This window comes from Mauremys mutica, chromosome 1 (assembly GCF_020497125.1).
Source record: "Mauremys mutica isolate MM-2020 ecotype Southern chromosome 1, ASM2049712v1, whole genome shotgun sequence".
NCBI classification, from domain to species: domain Eukaryota; kingdom Metazoa; phylum Chordata; order Testudines; family Geoemydidae; genus Mauremys; species Mauremys mutica.
In genome coordinates this window covers 61,514,347-61,541,296 of record NC_059072.1, presented here as the reverse complement: position 1 = coordinate 61,541,296, position 26,950 = coordinate 61,514,347, and the positions used below count along the sequence as shown (strand labels likewise).

The following is a 26,950-nucleotide window of genomic DNA, read 5'->3' as shown; positions in this document are numbered from 1 at the left end:
CTGATCTCCAGCCGTCAAAGAAAAAGCACCCCCACCCCTTACAGAATGATTAAAGGTGAAACAGGACAGAGAAATCAAAGAACAAATGGAGAGGGGAGGGAGGAGAAATGAAGAAGATAAAGAGAGAAAATGTACCTGTAATTGTTGCATGAAGATACATTTCATCTGATTCCCACTAATGGGTCCACATATTTGAGAGAATCTTGGCAAAAATCTCTCTTTGAGCAACTCTAACCTCAGTCCCAGAAGAGTGCAGTTGTGCTATTCTACTTAGACACTTATGTTATCCCTGGTACTCTATTGGTCAGTCCCTTCTAAGCACCCCCATAATAGTCACTGGTGAAAAAGGGCGGAAAAAATTAACAATGCAAAATTACAGAACCTTTACCGAAGTGCGGAGGAAGGAGAGAAATTGTTCTTCTGCTGAAATGTATATGTTCAGACACTAATAATTATAGGTAAATCATCTTTGAAAATAAACATCCTGATGTATTCTTACTCTAAAGTTCCAAGGATGTTTCTTTAAAAACAAAATAAAAACAAAATAGGCAAGGCAGCATGTAATGATAAATAAAATGTTGAGTCCATTACATACAACAATTTTAATTTCTTGAGCTCCATGCCTCTCACGAAAGAGAGGGGAATCCATGAAGGCGTGAGCCTTCTTCTACAGATCCAGCTGGCACTTGTCCATGAAAGGTGAGCTGTCAGCATTACAGACTGGTAAATACTGTGTTCAAGGTCACTAAAGTCACGGTGAGGGCCTGCTGTGCCAAAAGTCCAAGCCTTAACCATAGAAGACTATCATCAGAAACAAGACTACAATTATAACCATTGACTACTACAAATTGAAGGTATTTCATATTGGGCAACATGGAAACGGTCGCGGTAGCATAAATATATTAATACACCTTCAGTAACTGGTCCAGAATAAGCAGCAAAGAGTCCTGTGGTACCTTATAGACTAACAGACATATTGGAGCATGAGCTTTCGTGGGTGAATACCCACTTCGTCGGATGCATGTATCCGACGAAGTGGATATTCACCCACGAAAGCTCATGCTCCAATATGTCTGTTAGTCTATAACGTGCCACAGGACTCTTTGCTGCTTTTACAGATCCAGACTAACACAGCAACCCCTCTGATACTTGGTCCAGAATAGGATGCCTTAAAATCACTGTCCTGAAAATCCAAATGCAATCTCCAAATTAGAAGGGACCACATCTTAGCTATCTTTTATATAAAATGGGGAGAAAAGCAATACTGTACGAGTACATACAAGAGTGGTTTGTGCCAAGGCTTTCTGGGCAGACTGTGCCTAAGGAATGAGCTCTCAAGCAGTCCCCAGATATGTCTGGGCCTGGAGGCAGGGCGTACATATCCTGACTAATGTGTTCAGAACTTCAGCAGGACCAAAGGCCTCACTTCTGGCAGCAGAACAGTGCTTTGGTGCTAAAAACTGGGACACCATTAAAAGCAATTTGCTGAATAGAAAATATTATGAGTTTATTTATCACATATGAGGAACCATTATGTGATCTACTGGTGCCAACTTTATTAGGTCTGGAACAGCTCTTCATTAACATTGGATTCACACTTCATAATTCAAAATTATAAAAGGCTGACCTTGTCTGATTATTTATATTACAATTGTGAAAAGTACACCATAGCTAATAAAATTTAGATTTTTCAGCACTATCTTACAAGATTATTTGCACTGAGATTCATCAGCCTCTAAAGTTTAAGGCTTTCTTGAAAAATAACAGGATTCAGTTCAATGAAAAAAATCACCCATCCTTCTTCAGCTTTGTTAAATTTTTTCATTCCTAAAATCTGAATATTAAAAAAAGCCCAAATAAGTGACTGTATTAACTAAAACAATACTAAGTTGACATATTCATCATGGACAAGACTTCGTGAGCTCCCAATATGCAGAGCTCCAACTGATTTCAATAGGGCCACTAGCGTCTGCAGGACTACATTTAGGATAATCTTAGTTTCACAATGTTTAATTTGTTTAGAGCGTACCTTGCGTGCTATTGGCTCCTGACCTTCCATCAGTGTGTACCAGCTAACTAGTTTATTCCAGCCTTCAGTTGGCAAAAGGATGTAGTCCAGCTCATCAATGAGATGCTCCTTGAGAGCCTGAGAGTCACCATCTGTGTGTGTGTGAGAGAGAGAGAGAGAGAGAGATATTTTTAATCCATAGTTATGACCATGTTTATCATCACTGGTGTTTTTGATGTATCGCTGCATTAATACTGAAAATACCAATCAAAAATGTAATAATTAACTGTTTCTCAGAAATATACTCTTTTCTTGGTGTTTGAAATTCAATAGCCAAATAATGTTAACATTATGACTGAATGAAAGCACCAAGCTGTAATTTATAAATATTGGGGGGGAAAGTGATGTTTAGCAATGAAGCCTCCAATTTAAGGACGGTTGGACTGCTGTAGTTTATTTCTATTAATTGAAATGGATATAAAATCCATAACCTTTCTGGACATGCAGTTTAGTCATTAGGATGGCACCCATTCTACATAGCACTTTGACATACAATAATGTTCTTACTGTAAAAAATAAATCATCCACAACACATGATACAGTCCTAGAAAAAGAGAAGTTACTTACCTTATACAGTAACTAGTGTTCTTTGAGATGTGTAGTCCCTGACTATATTCCATTGTGAGTGAGCACGTGGCTCCATGTGCCTAAGACTGAAAGATTTTTGCTAGTCATGTCCATTGATCTGCACTTGAGCCCTTCTCTTCCTCATGCTCCTAACCAAGGGCCTAAGGGTAGTTTGGACCAATGGCTTCTCAAGTTCCTTTTCTACCATGTATCATATCTAAAGATCTGAAGCAGAGGGGGAGGAGAGCAGGTAGTAGAACGCAGATAGGGACCACATCTTGAAAAAACTCCAGGTATGGTACTGTACAACTTTCTTCTTCAAGTGTTGGTCCCTAAACGTATTCCACTGTGGGTGACTGACAAGCAGTGCTTATCGAGGAGGAGGGCACAATGACCTCTGTGATACTACTGACTGGAGTACTTCTGTACAGAAAAATGCATCAGCTGCAGAAGCCTGCACCTAACTCATGATGTCTTGAAAAGGTATGCCCTGAACCCCAAGTAGCCACTTTACAGATTTCAGCAAGAGGAACACCTTGAAGGGAGACTACAGAGGCCACCTGGGTTCTAGCAGAGTGAGCTCTCTCATCTTGTGATGGAGGAATGTCTGTCAATTTGTACACAACAGAATGCATCTGAAATCCACCTGGAAAGTCTTTGGGAGAAAACTACTTCAACTTCTCCTTTGTTCTGTGAATGACATCAACAGTCTAGGCAATTTTCTAAATGGTCTTGTTTTTTGTAGGCACAATGCCACAGCTCGATGGCGTCCAGGGAGTGAAGTGTTTGGTTTTCATTAGTGGCATGCACTGTTGGGAAGAAAGTAGGGAGATGGACTGCCTGATTCAGATGAAAATCCAAGATGATTTAAAGAGTAAATCATCCTTAAAGAGCAATCAAGCCTTCCAAAAAAAGTATCATCATCAAATGGATGAAGATAGAGCAGTTATCAATTAGAGAATGACAGGCGCTGATAGCTCCCTTATAGGGTCTCTTGGCACTTAAGTGAGAGACCGAAGGGAAAAAGATATTCCAATACGGTAGGCATGTTGGAGTCCTCTGCGGTTATCTAATGACTGTCAAGACCACGCTGAAAACCATTTTTGCACTTGGCTGTGTGGCATTTTCTAGTGGACTCTTTTCTACTATTGTTATGTATGGGCTGAATTACTTCAGAGCATGCATTTTTTAGATTTGACACCCAACCAGAAAACAGGCTGTCAGTTAGAAGGAAGCCAGATTGGGATGCTTGACTCTGCTTCTGGCCTGGGTCTCAAGGTCTGGAAACTGATGTATGTGTGTATTGACATCTGAAGAAAGTTGGGGAACCACAACTGCCTGGGCCATTTGATAGCAATAAGAATGACCTTGTACCATTCTCCTTGATTTCCTTAGAACCTAATGTTAAGAAAAATTGATGGGAAGGTATACAACAGTTACTTTGACCAGGAAATTAGGAGTGCGTTTCCTCTGGAGTCTTGCCCTTGACCCCACTGGAGCAGTAGACTGCGTATTTCCTGTTGGTGGGATGCAAAAAATGTCCCAGGATGGGGATCCGCAATGGCAAAATGCATGCTGTGCCATGGAATTACGTAGCTCCCATTTGTGGTTCTAAGAGAAGGATCTCCTGAGGCTGTTGACTAAACGTGTTGTACATCTCTGGCAGATGTACTGCCAACAGGGTGATCCAGTGGCAAATACACCAGTTTCAAAGTTTTACAGCCTCTATAGATCTTGCTCCCACTTGTCAACAGTGTTCTACACCAACAAACATGTCTGATATCAGTTGAATAATTAGGGGCTGAATGTTGGGGTGAAAATGCTTGCATGATTTGCATATTGGCCACAGTTCAAGCAGGCTTAGGTGAGTCCAGAAGTCCTATGGAGATCATGCTCCTTGAGCTCATTCGGGGGGGACCCCAGCCTAAGAGGGGACACCTCCCCCACAACTCATTCTCCCACCCTGATAGAAAAGCTTGCATCTCAGGCACATGAAGTACATGTGCACCTACAGTGGAATACATATGGGGACCAGCAGTCAAAGAACAACCAGAAGGTATAGGAGACACCAGGCAAGAAAATATGCAAGGAAGTTCCATTATCAGAAATATGTCTTTTAAATTTCAATTATGAAAGGGTTTTCTTTTGATTTAAAACATGTCATGCAATATTACCAATTATATACATTCTACAAGTACATTAGACAATAGACATTACATGTTACATTATAACGTTCTACAACTACATTAGAAGCAAGAGGAAGACCAAGGACAGGGTAGGCCTGTTACTCAATGACGGGGGAAAAAGAACAGAAAATATGGCAATGTCAGAGGTGCTTAATGACTTCTTTGTTTCAATTTTCACCAAGAAGGTTGGTGGTGATTGGATGTCTAACATAGTGAATGTCAGTGAAAATGAGGTAAGATCAGAGGCTAAAATAGGAAAAGAACATGTTAAAAATTACCTAGACAAGTTATATGTCTTCAAGTCACCAGGGCCTGATGAAATGCATTCTAGAATACTCAAGGAGCTAAGTGAGGAGATATCTGAGCCATTATCAATTATCTTTGAAAAGTCATGAAAGACTGGAGAGATTCAAGATGACTGGAAAAGGGGCAAATATAGTGCCAATCTATAAAAAGGGAAATAAGGATAACCCGGGAAATTACAGACCAGTCAGCTTAACTTCTGTACCCGGAAAGATAATGGAACAAATAATTCAGCAATTTGAAAACACCTAGAAAATAATAAGGTGATAAGTAACAGTCAGCATGGATTTGTCAAAAACAAATAGTGTCAAACCTACCTGATAGCTTTCTTTGACAGGGTAACCAGCCTTGTGGATTGGGGAGGAAAGGGGGAGGGGGAAGGGAGTAGACGTGGTATATCTTGACTTTAGTAAAGCTTTTGATGCTGTCTCACATGACCTTCTCATAAATAAACTAGGTGGAGCTACTAGATGGAGCTACTATAAGGTGGGTGCAAAACTGGTTGGAAAACCATTCCCAGAGAGTAATCATCAGTGGTTCACAATCATGCTGGAAAGACATAACGAGTGGGGTCCTGCAGGGATCAGTTCTAGGTCCGTTTTTGTTCAATATCTTCATCAATTATTTAGATAATGGTATAGAGAGTAAAGTTATAAAGTTCACGGATGATACCAAGCTGGGAGGGGTTGCAAGTGCTTTGGAGGATAGGATTAAAATTCAAAATGATCTGGACAAACTGCAGAAATGATCTGAAGTAAATAGGATGAAATTCAATAAGGACAAGCGCAAAGTACTTCTTTGAGGAAGGAACAATCAGTTGCACACATACAAAATGGGAAATGACTGCTTAGGAAGGAGTACTGCAGAAAGGAATCTGGAGGTCATAGTGGACGATAAGATAAATATGAGTCAACGATGTAACACTGTTGCAAAAAAAGCGAACATCATTCTGGGATGTATAAGCAAGAGTGTTGTAAGCAAGACACGAGAAGTAATTCTTCCACTCTATTCCATGCTAATTAGGCCTCAACTGGAGTATTGTGTCTAGTTCTGGGCACCACATTTCGGGAAAGATGTGGACAAATATTACCTATGAGGGAAGATTGAAAAAATTGAGTTTGTTTAGTCTGGAAAAGAGAAGACTGAGAGGGGACATGATAACAGTTCTCAAGTACATAAAAGGTTGTTACTAGGAGGAGTGAGAAGACTTGTTTTTCTTAATCTCTGAGGATAGGACAAGAAGCAATGGGCTTAATATGCAGCAATGGAGGTTGAGGTTGGACATTAGGAAAAACTTCCTGTCAGGGCGGTTAAGCACTGGAATAAAATTGCCTAGGGAGGTTGTGGAATCTCCATCACTGGAGTTTTTTAAGAACAGGTTAGACAAACATCTGTCAGGAATGGTCTAGACAATACTTAGTCCTGCCATGAGTACAGGGGACTGGACTAGATGACCTCTTGAGGTCCCTTCCAGTCCTATGATTCTATAACAATCCAGCACAGTGCTAGTGTGGGTCACTGTGTGTTGTGTGTCCCTCTCTGTGCCTGATCCACCAAGGATGTGAATCTATTACAGCCTCCAGCTAAAGTGCCTGAATCACTCTATAACAGAGGTGGGCAAACTACAGCCCACGGGCCAGATCTGGCCCCTCAGGGCTTTGGATCCAACCCGCGGCACTGCATCCTTGTGGCCCCCAAGCAGGGGGAAAGGGGGGCACAGGGCTCCATGCATTGCCTTTGCCTCCAGGCACCGCCCCCCACAGCTCCCATTGGCCGAGAACGGGGAACTTCGGCCAATGGGAGCTTCGGGGGAGGTACCTGGAGGCACTGCAAGGGCAGTACACGCAGAGACCTCTGCCCCCCCTCCCCCAGGGGCTGCAGTGCTTCCTGGAGCAGCGCGGGGTTGGGGACAGGGCAGGTGTGCAGGGAGCCTGCCCTGGCCCCGGTGGCATCCCCGGTGGAGCCACTTGGGGGGCGGAGCCTGAACCCCTCCTGTACCCCGCCCTAAGCCTCCTGCCTGCACCTTGCACCCCTCCTGCACCCCACTCCCTGCCCTGAGCCCCTTGCCACACTCTGCACCCCTCCTGCACCCCAACCCCCTGCCCTGAGCCCCCTCATACACCCCGTACTCCTCCTCTGCCCCAATCCCTGGCCCTGAACTCCTTCCTGCACACCGTCCCCCCTCCCACATTCCCTCCCACACCCCAACCCCCTTCCCCGGCCCTGCATACTATTTCCCTACCCAGATGTGGCCCTCAGCCCAAAAAGTTTCCCCACCCCTGCTCTATAGACTCGTGCGTTTGGCTCTCAAGTTCCCCGGTTCTCTCACCAACGTGTTGGCCAACATAGCAGCCATCACACTAGAGCAGGGGTAGGCAACCTATGGCACTCATGCCACAGGCGGCATGCAAGCTGATTTTCAGCGGTACTCACACTGCCCGGGTCCTGGAAACCGGACCGGGGGGCTCTGCATTTTAATTTAATTTTAAATGAAGCTTCTTAAACATTTTTTAAAACCTTATTTACTTTATATATAACAATGGTTTAGTTATGTATTATAGACTTATAGAAAGAGACCTTCTAAAAACATTAAAATGTATTACTGGTACGCAAAACCTTACATTAGAGTGAATAAATGAAGACTCGCACACCACTTCTGAAAGGTTGCCAACCCCTGCACTAGAGCATCAGAAACAAAAAATGAAACTAACTAGTTTATTTTCATTATCCAATCTGAATGAACTGCAGAAAGTAAACCAGTAAAATTAGATTTAAATATTATCATCTTTAATAATCTCAGATACTAATCAATCAGATGAGGAAACTAGGTTTTATGAAATATGGTTCATCCCATGGTGTCCCAAAGCAAGGTGCACAAAGAAAGAGGAAGAGTCCATAAAAATCCAATTCTTCCTCATGTCTGTCTTTCCCTTGAAGTTGTATTTAAAACAAAATTCTTGTTATCTTATAGAGAAAAAGTTACATTTCTCTCAAAAAAATAAAGAGAGAAGGAGCACACACCACAATAAATATCAAAACCTCTAGTTTATTTTTGACTTAGATTGTATTTTTATAATCATCTCAAGTTTTGCCTCTCTGCTTACAAATATAAAGTAGCATATTTTTGTGCCAGTTAGTTTGTACGAAGACAATGATATATCCACTTGTCAGGTGGTCAAATGGGGTCCCAGGAAGGAACCACTTACTTCAGCAGCAGAACTGCCATGCAGCAAGAGCCCAGTGAGCTGCTCTTATTTCAGCAGCTGTACTGGCCCACAGCAAGAGTTTATGGGACCACCTCTCTTGGCGGCAGCGCTACACAGTGGCAAGAGTCTTCGGGGCCACCTCTCCTGGTGGCGAGAGTGCGTGGGGCTGCCTGTCCTGGCGTGTATCATCCAGTGGCAAGAGTCTATGAGACCGCCTCTCCTGGAGGCAGTATCGCCTGGTAGCAAGTGCGGGAAGGGTAGGGAAACCCTGACCAGCCCTACTCCATCGGGTTCCAACCCAGGGCCCTTTGAAACCAGTTATTCTGTTGCAGGGTTCAGGTCTCCGTGTACCCAAACATGTCCTCTGAGTTGCTGCCCACCCTTGGTCCCAGCTCTGGTAGCTCGTCTGCTGGCACCAGCTCATCATCTCCTTTGGACTCTGCAGTCGAGGTACTCGTGGTCAGGGTACTCTGAGTCGGTGGTTCAGAACCCCAGCTGCTGCTCAGCAGTAGCCTGCAGCACACGTATTCTCGCCTCCTCAGCCAGTCCATGACTCTTGGGCCCACAGCAATTTGTTAACCCCTGTGTTGCCAATGAGAGGCTGGTACATCCCATCACAACACTATAAAATTCGTGATTTCAGTAAAAAGAAATTGTCTGCTCTCACCCCTAAAAATAAATAAATAAATAAATAAATAAAAATACAACCTTTCAAATTAAAAACCCAAAACTTCTAAATAAGCTCTACTCTGATGTCCACTGGCAAGAAAACTTTTGATTACAAATTCTGAGTATAAGTTTTAATGATGTCTCATTTCCTGATTGACAGCAGTGTCTGTGAGGATGCCTAGTGATGCAGACTGGAAAACAGCCAGCAGAATCTCAGCTGCTGTCACACACCCTGCCCAGAAGTAAAAAAATATCCTTCTCCAAGGCTCCAGCAAACTCCTTTCCCCACAAGCACTCATTCTCTGTAGCTTATGTCGGTGAGGGGACAGTTAGAGACAGAGAATTAAAGAGGAAGAGAGCAATGAGGTACTCCTGCTGCTTCAATCACAAGGGGAATGGAGATGCATAAAACCTCCTTCTACAGACTTTTCCTCATTCTAAAAGCAGCAATCCTCCCTATCCCTGCTAGTAGTTCTGCAGCATGTGCACATACAGGTGACCAGGGGCGGCTCTAGGTCTTGCCTTTGGCGGCTTGCCTGTGGGAGGTCCCTGGTCCCGCGAATTCGATGGCACGCCTGCGGGAGGTCCGCCGAAGCCGCTGGACTAGCAGACCCTCTGCAGGCATGCCGCCGAAGGCAACCTGCCTGCCGCCCTCGTGGCAACCGGTAGAGTGCCCTCCGTGGCTTGCCACCACAGGCACACGCTTGGAGTGCTGGTGCCTGTAGCCGCCCCTGCAGGTGACAGAATGTGTGAGAGAGGTGTTGCATTTGGTGCACAGACGGGGAGAGTGCTCCTTGCTATCTTCATTAGCAGCTCTGAGAAGGTCAGAGGTACTAATAAAGTAGCATGCAACCTCTGCAGCACCACAGACTACATGGCTACTTGTCAGGAGCCAGAGGACAGGACATAATTTGCATATACATTTTCATAAGATTTTAGGCAGTAAAACTCTCAAAAATTAACTGGTAAGAAAAATTTAATGGAAAAAGAATACCAGAGTAGGGTTTAGTAGGCATTGGAGTTATGAAGAACTGCTTTAGAGAAAACATAGAATCATAGAAACTGTAGGGCTGGAAGGGATGCTGAGAAGTCATCGAGTTCTGCCCCTTGTGCTGTGGCAGGACTACATAAACCCAGACCAGGAGTCGGCAACCTTTCAAAGAAGGGCCATTTTTTTGTTTTTTTCTTTGACCAAAATATTTTGAGAGCTGCATCACATGCAAAGCTACTTCTAGAGTTAGAATTTATCAACTAATAATTGAACATATTAAAGTTATTACTACTCACCAATACTTTTAATGAGACTTCTGCCATTTGAATATAAACAGGAGGGGGCTCCGGGCTGGGACAGGGGGTTGTGGGGCGGGAGGGGGTGCAAGGTGCAGGCTCTGGCCAGGAAGCGCTTGACACAGGCGGCTCCTGGCCAGCGGTACAGCGGGGCTCAAGCAGGCTGTCTGCCTGCACTGGCCCCACACCGCTCCCCGAAGCGCCTGGCTGTTGGCACATCTCTGCATGCCTCTGGTGGGGGTGGGAGGCAGCTCGGCGTGCTGTCCCCACTCCCATACTCACAGCTCCCATTGGCCGGGAACCAGCCAATTGGAGCTGCAGGGGCATCGCTTGCGGGCGCAAGGAGACCCGCTGCCCTCCCACCCTCCAAAGGGCACGCAGAGACGTGCCAGCAGCCAGCCGTTTTGGGGAGCAGTGTGGGGCCAGAGCCCTGCTACTCCACCGGCCGGGAGATGCCTGTGGTAAGAGCCTCCCGGCCAGGGCCTACACCTCACACTCCCTCAAAAAACAGCTGCCTGCAATGGGGGCAGCCAAAGAGCCGCATGTGGCTCTGGAGCCGCAGGTTGCCGACACCTGACCTAGACCATTCCAAACAGATGTTTGTCAAACAAACCTGTTCTTAAAAAGCCTCCAGTGACGGGGACTCCACAACGTCCCTTAGAAGCCTATTCCAGAATTTTACTACCCTTATAGCTAGAAAGCGTTTCCTAATATCCAACTGAAATCTCCCTTGCTGCAGATTAATCTCATTACTTCTTGTCCTACCTTCAGTGGACAAGGAGAACAATTGATCACCATCCTCTTTAGAACAGCCCTTAAAACATTTGAAGACTTACCAGGGCCCCCTCAGTCTCCTTTTTTCAAGGCTAAAGAAGCCCAGGGTTCTTTTAACCTTTCCTCATAGGTCAGGATTTATAGACTTTATACCATTTTTGTTTCTCTCCTCTGGCCTCTCTCTAATTTATTCACATCTTTCCTAAAATGTGGCACCCAGAACTGAACACACTATTCCAGGAGAAGCCTCATGACTGTAGAGCAGACCAGACTATTACCTTCTAGGTCTTAGATACAACACTTCTGTTAATACACTCAAGAATAATATTAGCCTTTTTTGCAAGTACATCATATTGCTGACTCATTCAATTTGTGATCAACTGTACTTTTCAGCAGCACTACCACCTAGCCATGTAGTAGTTGTGCATTTGATTTTTCCTTCCTAAATAAGGTACTTTGCACTTGTTTTCACTGAATTTTATCTTGTTGACACCAAGTCTCCAATTTGTCAAGGTTGTTTTGAATTCTAATCCTGTCCTCCGAAGTGCTTGCAACCTCTCCTTGCTTTGGTCATGTGCTAACTTAATACGCATACTCTCCACTCCACCATCCAAGCCATTAATAAAAATACTGATTAGTACTGAACCTCAAACTGACCCCTCACTAGGAACATCCCCCCTGGATTGCATACAATCTTTCAACCCATTATGTATCTACCTTATAATAATTTAATCTAAATCATATTTCCCCAGTTTGCTTATGAGAATGTCATGTAAGACTATGGCAAAGGCTTTACTATAATCAAGATACATCACATCTACTGCTTTCCCTATACAACATGCCAGTAACACTGTGAAAGAAATAAATTAGGCTTGTTTGTCATGATTTATTTTTGACAAATCCACGTTGGCTAGGCCTTATAACTAAGGATATCATTTTGTCACGGAGGTCATAGATTCGGAGACTTTAACAGACCTCTGACTTCTAGCTCTGGCAGTTATGCTCCCTCACCCCTGTGCGGCGGGAGAGCTTGGGCAGTCAGCCACCTCTTGCCCCCGCTGCAGCAAAGCAACAGCTGTCAGCCTTGGGTGGCAGAGCCTGTGCAGTCAGCCCTGTGCTGTGGCTTCCATGATTTATTGTTTATTGCCTGCGTCCTGCCTGTGAATTTTAATAAAAATCCCCGTGCCAAAATTTTAGCCTTACTTATAAACGCTAGGTGTATAAACCACTAGGTGCTTACTGTGACAATCAGAGTCCAGAGAGACTCCCCAATGAGAGAACAGGGCATTTGAATCTCAAATAATCAACAATTAGATGAACTGATTGTATACAATATTACGGTTATAAAAGTGTATCAAGTAATGTCTTATGAAAGTCTGTGACACCCTAGTGATTAATATGCATTGTGAAATGTATGCATTAACTCCATTTACAGAATTATGGATACCCACTGATATTATGCTTTAAAGTCTGTGATTAAACACAGATTTTCTCCTAAACAGGAGGGAAGATAGCCATCTTCCTGTCTACAATGTAAATTAAGCATTATGGAATCAAACCAACGTAAGACCCATTTTCATATCAAACAGCAGTGGGTGGGAAGTCAACAGGAATGGAAGAATAGAAGGAAGCCTTCCTGCCTCTGGTAACAGGGTAAATGAAATTTGTGAGATATAAGCAGAAACAGAAAGCGACTTTGGTATCCATCACTTGAGGAGCTGAAGGAGCCAGAGCTCTTGAAATCACAGAATGTTGGATCCTTCAGTGAAGAAGGCTGAAGTCTCTGGGAACAAAATATAGGTGAGAAACCTGCATGGGAAAGACTAACTGCTGAAATTAAGTTTTACTCTTAGAAGCATATTTCTACTTCTGTTGGTTTGTAATCATGTCTATATTTATTACTTATACTTGGTATCACTTAAATCTATGACCTTTTGTTTAATAAACTTGTTTTACTTTTAATATAAACCAATTCAGTGTTGTGATTGAAATAAAAGTGTTTGTCAACCCCAGTTAAATTAATGAGCTGCTGTTTACCAACTCTTTCAAGGAGCAACAAACTTTACTTCTGTGAGTGTTCCAGAAAAGGGCTGGATACAACAGGGCAGACATTTTTGGAGAAATTAGTTACTGGGCAGGTTTTGGGGTCACCATGCAAAAAGTAATTGGGTGATGGAAGCCAGAGTGTGACCTGCATGCTTGTAAGCTGGCTGTGAGCGTCAGGGCCACCTGTGTCTTCAGCATAGCTCTGAAGGCACCCAGAGTTGCAGGGCATGGAGTGACAAGCCCTTAGTGGTCTGGGTTGAACCCCAAAGCATCACATTTAAAAATTGTATAATAAGTTGTTCCAGTATCTTTCCATGTATTGAAGTTAGGCTAACCAGTCTATATATAGCTCCCTGGGTCCTCATTGTTCCCCTTTTTAAAGACATATACTATGTTTGCCCTTGTTCAGTCTCTGGGACTTTGCCCATCCTTCATGAGTTCTTGAAGATAATTGCTAATGGTTCCAAGATTGCTTCAGCTAGTTCCTTAGATTCACTAAGATGAATTTCATCAGACCCTGATGATTTGAATACATCTAACTTACCTAAATATTTTTTAACCTATTCTTTCCCTATTTTGGCTTGCATTCCATCATTCATAAGCTTATTGTGAAATGCCCAGGGAGATTAGAGAGGCTGCAAATGCAGAAAACAATAGCAGCTGAGGATTTCAGCTGTCCTTGTATTGACTGGGTATATGTCACTTCAGGAAGTGATGAGAGAAAACTTCTAGATACCACAAAAGACTGCTGGTTAGAGCAGCTTGTCCTGGAACCCAGAAGGAGAGAGGCAATTCTTGATTCAGTCCTACGTGGAGCACAGGATCTGGTCCAGAAGGCAAATATAGCTGAACTGCTTGGTAATAGTGACCATAAGGTAATTAAATTTAACATTTGTTGGAGGGGGGAAGTGCTAAAGTAACATTTAACTTTAAAAGGGGGAACTAAACAAAAATGAGAAGGCTACTTAAACGGAAATTAAAAGAAATGGTCGCCAGGCTGAAATCTCTGCAAACTGCACAGAGACTATTTTAAAATGCCATAATAGAGGCACAAACTAAATGTATACCCCAAGCAGTAAGAGGAACAAAAAAATGCTACCATGGCTAAACAGTAGAGTAAAAGAGGCAGTTAGATGCAAAAAGGAATCCTTTAAAAATTGGAAGTCAAATCCGAGTAAGGAAAATAAAAAGGAGCAAAACTCTGGAAAGTCAAGTATAAAAGGCAGGCCAAGAAAGAATTTGAAGACCAACCAACAAAAGACAAAAGCAAACAGCAATAATTCTTTTAACTACATCAGAAGCAGGAAGCCTGCCAAACAATCAGTGGTGCCACTGGAAGATCGATGAGCTAAAGGAGCACTGAAGGAAAACAAGGCTGTTGCAGAGAAGCTAAATGAATTCTTCGCATTGGTGTTCACAGCAGAGAAATATGGGGGAGATTCCTCCACTTGAGCAATTCATTTTAGGTGACAAACCTGAGGAACTGGCCCGGATTGAGGTGTCAATAGAGGACGTTTTGGAACAGGTTGATAAATTAAACAGTAATAAATCACCAGGAGCAGATAGCATTCACCATATAGGAAATTGCAGAACTAGCGGTGGTATGTAATCAGTTGGTTAAATCAGCCTCTACCTGATGACTGGGGAATAGCTAATGCAGTGGTCCCCAACCTTTTTGTCGCCAGTAGCACATTCATGTTTTCAGAAGAGTGTGGCGGGTATCAACGATTTTTCAAGGCTTATTTTGTATTTGCACATTAAATAATACGAAAAACATGATATTTAATATTACATAATAAAAGGTAATTGTACATGTAAAAGGTATTAATTAAATTATTCGTCAATTACTCTTTCACCTTACCATGTGAATTTGCTTTTTATCTACCTGTAAGAAAAATTAAGGAGTTTTTACAAAATAAATATCAAACAGTTTTCATCTTATTTTAAAAAAGTAAAACATTGTTGAACTGCTGGTCGAAATATATTTATTATTCTTACTTTAACATAGATAGCCAATTATGGTTAATTAAAAATATTCTTTGTATTGTTACTTGTATCTGTATTTCAATAAACAAACAAACATGAAAAAAGTTAAACACAAGTTAATCATATGCGCTCATCAGCACTTAATGGAAAATAGGTATCATTAATTCACATGGTTTTTCTAATAAAGTCAGTGTGATTTTTGGCACAGCATTTCTTCAGCCAATTTTTCGTAGTTAGGAGAGTAGGATGATATTCCCGTTCGTAAGCAATCATCAAGATGGGCATCTGTGAGCCGAGATCTGTATTTTGATTTTATGATGTTCACTGTTGAAAACAGAACTTTGCACAGATAAGTGGAACCGAAATAAGATTTTATTTTGTATGCTACATTTTTTAAAGGTAGGAAACTTTTTTCGGTCAACCAGATTCCAAAAGTTTTCATCTGTTGCACAGGATTTTAGAACAATATCATTTTGAAGGTCCAAAATCTCCAGTTCTACGTCTTCTGTTCTTACTTGAATGAGACTCGCAATGTAGCCATTTCTGTTACCTCTATTTGGCAAGTAAAGGATTCACAAGAAAGGCAACTACAGGCTCAATGATGGTAAACTGTTGAAATCTCTTTTCAAATTGTTGCAGATGTGTTTGAATGTGGATAACAAATGGTGATGGGTTAAAATCACTGTCACATACCATTTTCTTCATACTTGGGAAATGTTCGAGAGACTTTGTCTTCATATGTGACATCCACAAGATCAGTTTTGCTTTGAATGATTTTACATTTGAGCCACATGTTTGTCTTTTCCCTGGAGCTCAAGATTTAAAATGTTCAATTTGTCAGTGATGTCGGCAAGAAAAGCCAAGTCCATTAACCAGCTGGAGTCTTCTAGTTGCTCAAAGTTTTGATTTGTGGACTTCAGAAAATTTTTTGATCTCTTCTATTAGACTTAAAAAACGTGCAAGAACTTTACCTTTGCTCAGTCATCGTACTTCTGTGTGCAAGATAAGATCAGATTGTTTATCATCAACATCTTCCAATAGGGCCTTAAAAAAAGTCAGTGCTGCAAAGGTTTTGCTTGAATAGAGTTAATTATTTTAATAACGACATTCATGACGTGTTGAAAAGAGAACTTTGACACTCAAAGCTTCTTGGTGGATAATGCAATGATAAGACAAAGTTCGGAAAGGATTCATTCTTCTTACAGAGCGCAATGAATCCATTGGTGCTGCCCATTATTGCTGGTGCCCCATCAGTGGTGATCGCAGACAGCTTGTGTAGTGGCATACTAATTGATACTGCGTATGATTTGAATAAATTATTGATGTCCTCACCCTTTGTTCGCCCTTTCATAGGCAATACTTTTAGTAACTCTTCTTTTACGGTGAAGTCACTAAATACCATCCTCACCATAACTGCCAACTGCACTGTATCCGATATATCTGTCGACTCATCGAATTGCAGTGAAAACCAGTCACATATTCCAAGTCATCCTTTAGCTGAGTTTGCATGTTGCCTGAAATTGCATGTATCCTCCTCGTAACTGTGTTGTCTGGTAACTGCAAGTCTTGTATTGCCGACAAAATCTCACCCTTGTTAGGAAATCCTTGAAACAGGCAATCAGCACCCGTCAAAAATGCTTCCTTCAACAATTCACCATCTTGAAAGGGTTTTTTCTTCTTTGCGAGCAGATGAGCAATTTTAAAGGAAGCAATAGTAGCACTTTTAGACTACCACTTGTCTAGTGAAAACAGATTGCTGGGCAGATAGAAGAAAATTAATCAACTCAAATCAAACCTTTCTCAACTCAGATTTAAGTGGATGGCTAATGTCAAAAGAGCCGTGATTATTTTGGAAATGGCGTTCGACATGATGTTTTTTCGGCACTGCAACAGCACTCCCGCACAATAAGCAAACACATTTCCCTTTATTTTCAATAAAACAATAGGATTCTTCCCACTCTGGGTTAAAATAATACGTACGTTGTCTTTTATTTGAACCACTCACTTTGGAGCAAAATGTTAAAAAAAAAAATAAGTTGCAAAGCACAAGAAAACAGCAGTATCAGTGTCAGAAGAATACTCACATACAGGGCCGGCTCCAGGCACCAGTGGAGCAAGCAGGTGCCTGTGTCATCACATGCTACGGGCCAGCATTCGGTCCATTCTGCAGAGATGGAGTGTGTTTTTTGTTTTTTGGCAGCAGTTCTGGGCAGTGCAGCGAGAAGCTGCGAGGACAGAGAACACCGGCGCCCGCAGCCTGCAACCCTGGAGTACTCTGTCCCCAGCAGGCGCGGGGCCCTGGCTTCTCTCCCCTGCTGGGCACTAGGCAGGCCCCGCGCCTGCCGGGGACAGAGAACACCAGTGCCTGCAGTGCTGGAGTTCTCTGTCCCCAGCAGGCACAAGGTCGCAGCTTCTCTGCAGCCCTGGAGTTCTCTGTGCCCGGCAGGCACGGGGCTGCGTCTTCTCTTCTTGAAGCTGGAGAGAAACTGCGGCCCCACGCCTGCTGGGGCTAGAGAACACCGGCGCCCGAAGCCCTGGGGCTCTCTGTCCCTGGCAGGCGCGGGGCCGTGGCTTCTCTCTGGCTAAGCCGTGGCCCCGCACCTGCCGGGGACAGAGAGCACCAGCGCCCGCAGCCCCAGAGTTCTCTGTCCCCGGCAACCGCAGGGCCGCGGCTTCTTTCTCCTGCTGACCACTGGGCGGGCCACATAAATGCCCCGGTGGGCGCCATGGCGCCCCGCAGGCACTGCATTGGCGACTACTGAGCTAATGCAATGCCAATTATTAAAAAAAGCAATTCTGACAATTACACATCAGTACGCCTATCTTCAGTACTAGGTAAACTGGTTGAAACTATAGTAAAACAAAACAAAAAAACCCACCGGAATTATCAGACACATAGAAAAACACAATATGTTGGGGAAGAGTCAACATGGCTTTTGAAAGGGAATTCATGCCTCACCAAACTATTCAAATTCTTTGAGGAAGTCAACAAGCATGTGGACACGGGTGATCTAGTCAATAAATATATGTGGACTTTCATAAGGTCCCGCACCAAAGGCTCTTAAGCAAACTAAGCAGTCATGGGATAAGAAAGAAGGTCCGCTCATGGACCAGTAGCTGGCTAAGAGATAGGAAACAAAGGATAGAAATAAACGGTCAGTTTTTACAATTGAGAAAGGTAAATAGCTGCATCTCCCAAAGGATATATACATACAAAATGATAGGGTCTAAATTAGCTGTTACCATTCAAGAAAGAGGTCTTGGAGTTATTTTCAGAGAACTATCCATGATATCAGTTCAGAGTGCAGCGGCAATCAAAAAAGCTAAGAGAATGTAAGGAACCATTTGGAAAGGAATAGATAATAAGACAGAAAATATTGTAATGCCACTATACAACTACATGGTATTCCCGCACCTTGAATACTGTGTGCAATTCTGGTTGTCCCATATCAAAAAAAGATATATTAGAAATGGAAAAGGTGCAGAGAAAGGCAACAAAAATGATTAGAGGTATAGAACAGCTTCCATATGAGGAGAGAGAAAATAGATTGCAACTGTTCAGCTTGGAAAAGAGACGACTAAGGGGGCATAGTATAGAGGGCTATAAAATCATGAATGATATGGAGAAAGCAAACAGGGCAGTGTTATTTATCCCTTCACATAACACAGGACTTAAGGATCACCCAATGAAATTAACAGGGAGCAGGATTAAAACGAACAAAAGGATGTATTTCTTCACACAACGCATAGTCAACCTGTGGAATTCATTGTTATGAGATGTTGTGAAGGCCAAAAGGTATAAACAGGTTCAAAAATGAATTAGATAAGTTCACGGAGAATAGTTCCATCAATGGCAATTATCCAAGATAGAGATGCAACCCCATGCTCTGGGTATACCTACAACTCCAACTGCCAGAAGCATCTGCCATGGTCAGAGACAGAATACTGGGCTAGATGGAGCATTGTTCTGACCCAGTATGGCTGTTCCTTTGTTCTTAACTACAGTGATGCTAGTGCCCCAGTTACAAATCATCTTCCTTCCTCCTTCTGAGTGAGCAAAAACAGACAACGTGGAAAGAATGAAGTAGCGGCAACTTATCTTAATCTTGCAACAGCTGCTCCCCACTGAGCGAAAAAAAAATATAACCTACCAGAGGCACTACTCAAAACCACAAGTTTAAAATAAAACTGCATATGGCAGCGGTCCCCAACTTTTTGGCCAGTAGCACATTCATGTTTTCAGAAGAGTGTGGCAGGCGCCAACAATTTTTCAAGGCTTATTTTGTATTTGTACATTAAATAATATGAAAAACATCATATTTAATATTCTTCCCATTCTGGGTTGAAATAAATACGTACATTGTCTCTTATCTGAACCACTCATTTTGGAGCAAAATGTTAACAAAATAATAAATTGCAAAGCACAAGAAAACAGCAGTATCAGTGCAGGAAGAATACTCACATACAGGGTTGGCTCCAGGCACCAGTGGAGCAAGCAGGTGCCTGTGTCAGCACATGCTACAGGGCAGCATTCGGTCCATTCTGCAGGGGCCAAGCAGTTTTTTTGGTTTTTGTTTTTTTGGCAGCAGTTCTGGGCAGTGCAGGGAGAAGCCTGAGAGAAGCTGCGCAGCCTGCAACCCCAGAGTACTCTGTCCCCAGCAGGCGAGGGGCCCTGGAATCTCTCCCCTGCTGGGCACTAGGCGGGCCCCGCGCCTGCCGGGGACAGAGAACACCGGTGCCTGCAGCCCCGGAGTTCTCTGTGCCCGGCAGGCACAGGGCCATGGCTTCTCTTCTTGAAGCTGGAAAGAAGCTGCAGCCCCGCGCCTGCCGGGGACAGAGAGCATTGGCGCCCGCAGCCCTGGAGTTCTCTGTCCCTGGCAGGCGCTGGGCCGCGGCTTCTCTCCGGCTAAGCTGCGGCCCCGCGCCTGCCGGGGACTGAGAATACCGGCACCTGCAGCCCTGGAGTTCTCTGACCCCGGCAACCGCAGGGCCGCGGCTTCTTTCCCCTGCTGAGCAATAGGCGGGCGCACATAAATGCCCCGGCGGGCGCCATGGCGCCCACAGGCACCACGTTGGGGACCACTGGCATAAGGGATATAAATCCTCATGCTTCCGAGCATAAGCCAAATCACCACCTGCCTGGGATGAGGTAGAACTGTTTAATTTTTGTATTGCATGGGACCATGGATGCATGGGGCAGTGTTGCATCTTTTTCTGAAACATCTGGTACTGGCCACTGTCAAACACAGAATACTGGTCTAGACCAGGGGTTCTCAGCCTTTTTCTGTAGAGACCTCCCTCGTCCCTCAAACATACTATAAAAACTCCATGGCTTAGCTGTGCCACAACAACTGTTTTTCTACATATAAAAGCCTGGGTTGGCATTAAGGGGTAGCAAGTAGGGCAACTGCCCAGGGCCCCATGCCACAGGGGTCATTGCAAAGGTAAGCTGCTTAGGGTTCGGCCTCAGCCCCACGTGGTGGGGCTCAAAGCCCCAAGCTGCAGTCCCGTGTGACAGGGCTTTGGCTTTCTCCCTGGGCCCTAGCGAGTCTAACACCAGCCATGCTTGGCGGACCCCATGAAGCCTGCTCACGGGCTCCTAGGGGACCGTGGACCCCTGGCTGAGAACCACTAGATCTAGATCTACCATTGCTCCGATATATTATGATATTTCTTATGAAGAAGGGGATCTTTAACATTACACAACCTACCAAGCAAAGAGAACTGAGTAGAATTACTTTTTTTTGTGTGCATGTGTGAGAAAAATCACAGTTCACTATAAGGTTACGCTATACTTTTCTGAAGCCACTGAAAGTGACAAATTTACACTACTATAAATTACTACTATCAGTAATTATTATAATAGTATCAGTTTTTATAAACTATTTTTTTTAAATTGATCCTAATTTAGGCAGTGATAAAGGAATGTTAAATTATCACATTTTCATTTTGGAAACTTCTTTAGACAGTCATAGAACCGTACAATGCATCTTACTCATGTGCTCAGAGGTCACTGCAATAAGGTCTTAGGGCTTGTTTACATGAGGAAGATGCACCAGTTTAACTAAGGGCACCGCTACACTGCACACTGCTTTTGGCAGCATGTAGAGTAACTACGCATGTAGACCCCCTAGCACAGGTATAACTAGCAGTGAGACATGGCTTAAGTGAGTAAAGACACACCTGAAGGGTGTGGGCATGTGAGTACATACCCTACATGGCTCTCTATTCGCCCAAGCCATGCCTCCCTGTCTTTGCTGATATTTTTAGCAGTATAACATTCCGCTGCATCCCCACTGCTGAAGCCTTTCCCCTGTGCAGGAAAAGAATGTCAATAGGGAAAGATTCTGGCAAGGGGAGGCAATGGGGAAAAGCCTGGGCAGTTCTCCATTGCAGAGCCTTTCCCCGCTGCATGGAAAGACTCTGGCGGGGATGAAAGGCTCTGCCAGCTCGCTGCCGTTGGAGCCTGTCCCCACCACAGGAGCAGTGGGAAAAGGGTTTAATATAGAGATATGCCTATCTCATAGAACTGGAAGGGACCTTGAAGGTCATCAAGTCCAGCCCCCTGCCTTCACTAGCAGGACCAAGTACTAATTTTGCCCCAGATTCCTAAGTGGCCCCCTCAAGGATTGAACTCACAACCCTGGGTTTAGCAGGCCAATGCTCAAACCATTGAGCTCTCTCCCCCCCCAGTCAGTGCCCCAGTGCTGGAGCCTTTACCCACTGAGGGTGAAAGGCTCTGGCACCAGAGAGCTGCTAAAGTTCCCCCCCCATGCCAGAGCCTTTCACTGACATGTGTAATACACCCTGCAGTGTGGACACAGCAGTCTTTTCAGAGAGGCTTGTAGCTACATGTACCCTAAACGCTGCTGCCAGTGATGTGTAGTGCAGACATAGCCTCAAGGTGTAATTTTAACACAATTTAGTTTATGCCAGTGCAAAAGGCTGTGTGAACACTTCAGTTTTGCTTAAGTCAATTAAGAATCAACTTAAACAAAATGAAATAAGCCTGTTTTAAATTAAATTAGAGTGTACACACAGCATTTTGCACTTGTTTAAAAATATTTTACGTAGAAGCAGTGCAACTTCTGCATGCATGCAAGGGCTTATATTAGTGAACTTGCACTGAGTTTATCAACCTCTGTGGTTGACTCAATGCTATCCTTAAGCTAATCAGTCAGAAAATCAAAAGAACCTTGCATATTATCAAATACTGATATTACTATAACAGAGGCCACAGCTAGTATTATAACAATCCAATTTATGAACTGTAATAAAGCATTAAGAATATTGGTACCCTATCACTGTCTGAACAAACTATATTTACATTAACTAAATGTTAATAAAGATACATTGTTTTTGTAATTGAAAGTTACCCAAGATACATATATAAAACTGTTTAAGGAATTCAAAGTGGGATGTATTACTGCAACAGAGTAAAATTGTATCAATGAGAACAATGATTATTGAACTATAAGTCTGAGTTTACATCTTTATTCCATGTAAATATTAATACATTACCTTTGAGAAGTCCAGAATTATCAATGGGACCAGGGTACACATTCTGATCTCCCATCTGGTATTTGTCCCAGCTGTCAAACCCAACATATTTTTTCCACTGTTTGAACCAGCGACTATCCACTAAATACCTTGAAAAGAGAAAACAGAGAATTACTGGCAAAATCTGAAGCATGGTTTTAGTACTTTAATATAATTGACATAAAATAAGGTAGGATAGTTGCATGTGAATTACTCTGATTTAAGGGGCACCATCTATCGGAAATCTTAAAAATGTGCATCTCTCTCTCTCTATATATATAAATATAAATATAAAAATGCACTGGCAGATATCTAAAGTCACCCTGCCAATCACTCCTCAGGCCCCCAATCTCTTTTAATTTTAGGAAGATTAAGCATTACAACAGCATGTTCAAATTTTCAGACACAGGTAACTTCCAGTCTGAATTGTACTTCACACAGAACTCAATTTTTCGCCTAATGAAGTAAAGGCAAAATTCAGACTGACCCATAGTGCACTCAGTTGAAAAATATGACAGTTCTGCAGAGATCGGAAGTGTCAAGCATTACCACACACACACACACACACAGCATTACAATTGTCAGCTTGGATTTTTTCTGCTTCATGCAATTCCCAAACCTGATTTAGTAACTTTTAAAACTATAATATGATGCTTTTAAAGGTCCATGAAACTTATTTTTTCCTCCAAGGAGGAATCCATGCAACTGGCCAAAGAGAAAACACAAGATGAAAAATATTAATCCCTCCGTAACTGATTTCTTCCACAGTGAAGTCTGCTTGATTCCGCCAACATTTTCTGTTTTGATGGTTCAGGTTCTGTACCCGTATCAGAGTGTTGCTCTTTTAAGATTTTTGAAAGCATGCTCCACACCTGATCCCTCTCAGATTTTGGAAGGCAGTTCAGATTCTTAAACCTTGGGTCGAGTGCTGTAGCTATCTTCAGAAATCTCACATTGGTACCTTCTTTGTGTTTTCTCAAATCTGCAGTGAAAGTGTTCTTAAAATGAACTACATGCGCTGAGTCATCATCCGAGTCTACTATAACATGAAATATATGGCAGAATGTGGGTAAAATAGAGCCGGAGACATACATTTGTGACTGAACAACTTGGGGGAGAATTGTAACTAACTTTTTTTTTTTAAATGAACATCATCTGCATGGAAGCACGTCCTCTGGGATGGTGGCCGAAGCATGAAGGGGCATACGAATGTTAAGCACAGGGGTTCTCAAACTGGGGGTCAGGACCCCTTAGGGGTCCAAGGTTATTACATAGGATGGGGGGGGTCACAAGATGTCAGCCTCCACCCCAAACCCCACTTCGCATCCAGCATGTATAATGATGTTAAATATATAAAAAAGTGTTTTTAATTTATAAGGGCGGTTGCACTTAGAGGCTTGCTATGAGAAAGGGGTCACCAGTACAAAAGTTTGAGAACCACTGATCCAAAAAAGCTTCTTTATTCAACAGGGAAAACAGGAATTTGAACAACATAACAGAACTGGGAAAAAATGTACTAAGATGACAAATTGTACCAGCAGGGCTGGTACAACTCTCCACTCCTCCAGCCTGTTATTGCTGAACCTCTATTCTCCCTTTCAGTCTTCAAGTCTTTCCACTCTGATGCCCACAAAGCAGCCAACCAGGCAGTGTTCAACACATTTAAAACAAAAATCAAACATTTTCTACACAGCCACAGCACTCATCTCCTGTCTTGATTAATATAGCCTCTACATTAGCCGCCCCGCACCCATTTCTTTTTTTCTTCAGGAGATGCAAAAAGCTATCATAATGCCATCATTTTGACTACATCATGCTGTTTCTACTTGTATTCGGAGCCCAATAGCTCCCATTTTGCCATCACATTAAATTTAAGGTTTTTGTGAACCCCTTAAAATATTTCCACACTGCAATTAAAAACATGCAACTGGGCCATGTCGACTGACTCAGGCTAAGGGGCTATTTAACTGTAGTGCAGACATTCTAGCTCAGGCTGGAGCCTGAGCTCTGGGACATTCCCAACCCCCAGCACGGGGTCCCAGAGCTTGGGCTTGGCATCTACACTACAATTAAACAGCCCCTTAGCCCACGCCAGCTGGCACTGGCCAGCCATAGGTGTCTAAATGCAGTGCCAACATACCCTTAAAGGCCCATCATAACTTCACCCGACTTTTCTACCCTTGTCTTTGGGAACTTTGATAATTCCAGAACTGCTCCACCAGTTCTGTCAGCCTTGAGAACCTTTTTGTCAACTTAATCAAATCTCTTCCTCCCACTTTGTTCCCCACATTGCCTATAAACAGAACATTATCCTGAGCTGGCATGCAAACCCACTGCCCTTTCCTCATTCACTTAAAACTTCCTAACGAGCGACCTCTTCCATAATGTTTACAAGAAACTAGCTAGCTAAGCCATCTACTTATCTGTTATCATATGAATGAACCAGGTATGCTGTAATTCTCCAACCTTGAAGCAAACATTTTTTCTGGAAAAAGGCTGAGGAAGGAGGCGGGGTGAGGGAGACAAGCTAGGAAACTTTAATGAAATGGAAAGCATGACACATATTATGCAATATATGCTGCATGCCTATTTACTCCTCAAACATAAAAACATTGTCAAAAATGAAAAGCACGTAAGTAAAACACATGCAATAAATGAGTCCCCAGTCTACTGACTACTTTCAAACTTTCCTTTCTTTTGCATCTGTTAGATATCAGTACACTCTGAGCAATCATTGGTGCTGAGCTGGCCAAACAGGAATTCAGATCTTTTAAAAATTGACAAAATTCTGAATTCAGCGGTCCTATTTGTGAGATAAGAGGGGACTGTATGCACAGGGGTTGGGTGGATGGGGGAGCAGCTCCTTTCACAGGGATCCCTCCCCCTGCAGCTGAGGTGCAATTGGTGCAGGAAATGAGTGGTGTGGGAGGGTGGGAAGAGCTTCCTGCAGCTGGGGGAGAAATCTGGGTGTGGAGTCTGACCCAGTACTGGATGTCATGCCATGCAGGGGAAGAGGAAGTCCCATCCTCCCTAGCAGAGACGGGACTAGCAGCTGATCCTGGTCAGGATAGGAGCCACCAGCCAAGTCTTCCCCAGGCCCACCCTCTGCCCCACAGTGATTTACCTCTCTGCTGGCTGCCCTGGGCACCTGAAAAATATTGATGTGGAGGGTCGCATGACTGCTCTTGTGGCTTTCCTTTTCTCCCCCCAACAGAAAGTCATTTTTTCTGCAGGGAAGCAAAGGAATCTGTGGGAGACATAAATTCTGCGCATGTGCAGTGGTACAGAATTCCCCCAGGAGTAAACTTCCTGTGGTTCTCATTTTAGATGTAGAATGCATCTGCAGGAATGCATTCTTCCACTGTATGTTACAAGGTGACTTCTCCCATTCAACCATCCATCTTGCATTAAAAACCATAATGGATTTTAAATCTCCCTCAAATTTTCACTTTATTTCTACATCTGTAGTATTTGGTAATGGAACTGAAAGTTGAATTTGTCTTGTTGTATACCTGAAGTGCAGTACTTAAAATGGTTTGGTTAAATTACTCATTTTGTGCTAGCATAGCTCTCAACCATCAAATCTGCCAGTGTGTGACACTAGCAATCAAAATGTGCAACAAATGACCCAAGTGTGGAATACCTGTATTTTGCTGTGTTTTGTACCACAGTTTACAGATTATAGGCATTTTAAACTATAAAATCTGTTTTAATTGTGCAAAATAAATATTAAAAAAAAAATCAGGAAAACAAATTCTATCAGATGAAACCATTAGGTCTCCCACACAGGTCATTAGAATTTGAATCCTGTACCTTCAGATCTCGAGCACAGACTTCTACCTTTTGAACTACACTAGTAAGTTACCTTTCCGGTAGATCAGTTCTGGAAGGGAATTTCAGCAAATAGTTTCCAACTACCAACCAGCCCTTTTAAAATTCATGGATACAAGATATGCTAGCTCAGTGGTTAGAGCATTGGCCTGCTAAACCCAGGGTTGTGAGCTCAATCCTTGAGGGGGCCATTTAGGGACCAGGCGTTAAAAAAAAAAATCTGGGGATTTGTCCTGCTTTGAGCAGGGGGTTGGACTAGATGATCTCCTGAGGTCCCTTCCAACCCTGATATTCTATGATTCTATGATATGCTGATTTAAAAACGTCTAACTTCAGTAGTTTCTGTTGATCATCCCCCAGTTATACTAGTGGAATGGAAAGAGTGTTATCAACATATAATGATATTGCATCATCTGTTTTTTCCCCAAATATAGAACAGAAATATATATTGAACACTTCTGCCTTTTCAGCATTATTACTGATAATTC

The 26,950-nt window shown here is 43.0% G+C and overlaps 1 protein-coding gene across 5 annotated transcripts in view; it reads right to left on the bottom strand.

The window, feature by feature from the left end:
- The window catches only part of USP15 (ubiquitin specific peptidase 15), a 154,476-nt gene that overhangs the window by 100,867 nt on the left and 26,659 nt on the right, over positions 1-26,950 (bottom strand). For all 5 annotated transcript variants that reach the window (XM_045032858.1, XM_045032892.1, XM_045032836.1 and 2 more), the window contains exons 2-3: positions 22,614-22,741; positions 2,030-2,160 (exon numbers count right to left, since the gene is read on the bottom strand). In XM_045032858.1, the coding sequence (XP_044888793.1) occupies positions 2,030-2,160; positions 22,614-22,741 (259 nt within the window). The remainder of the gene's footprint in view (positions 1-2,029; positions 2,161-22,613; positions 22,742-26,950) is intronic.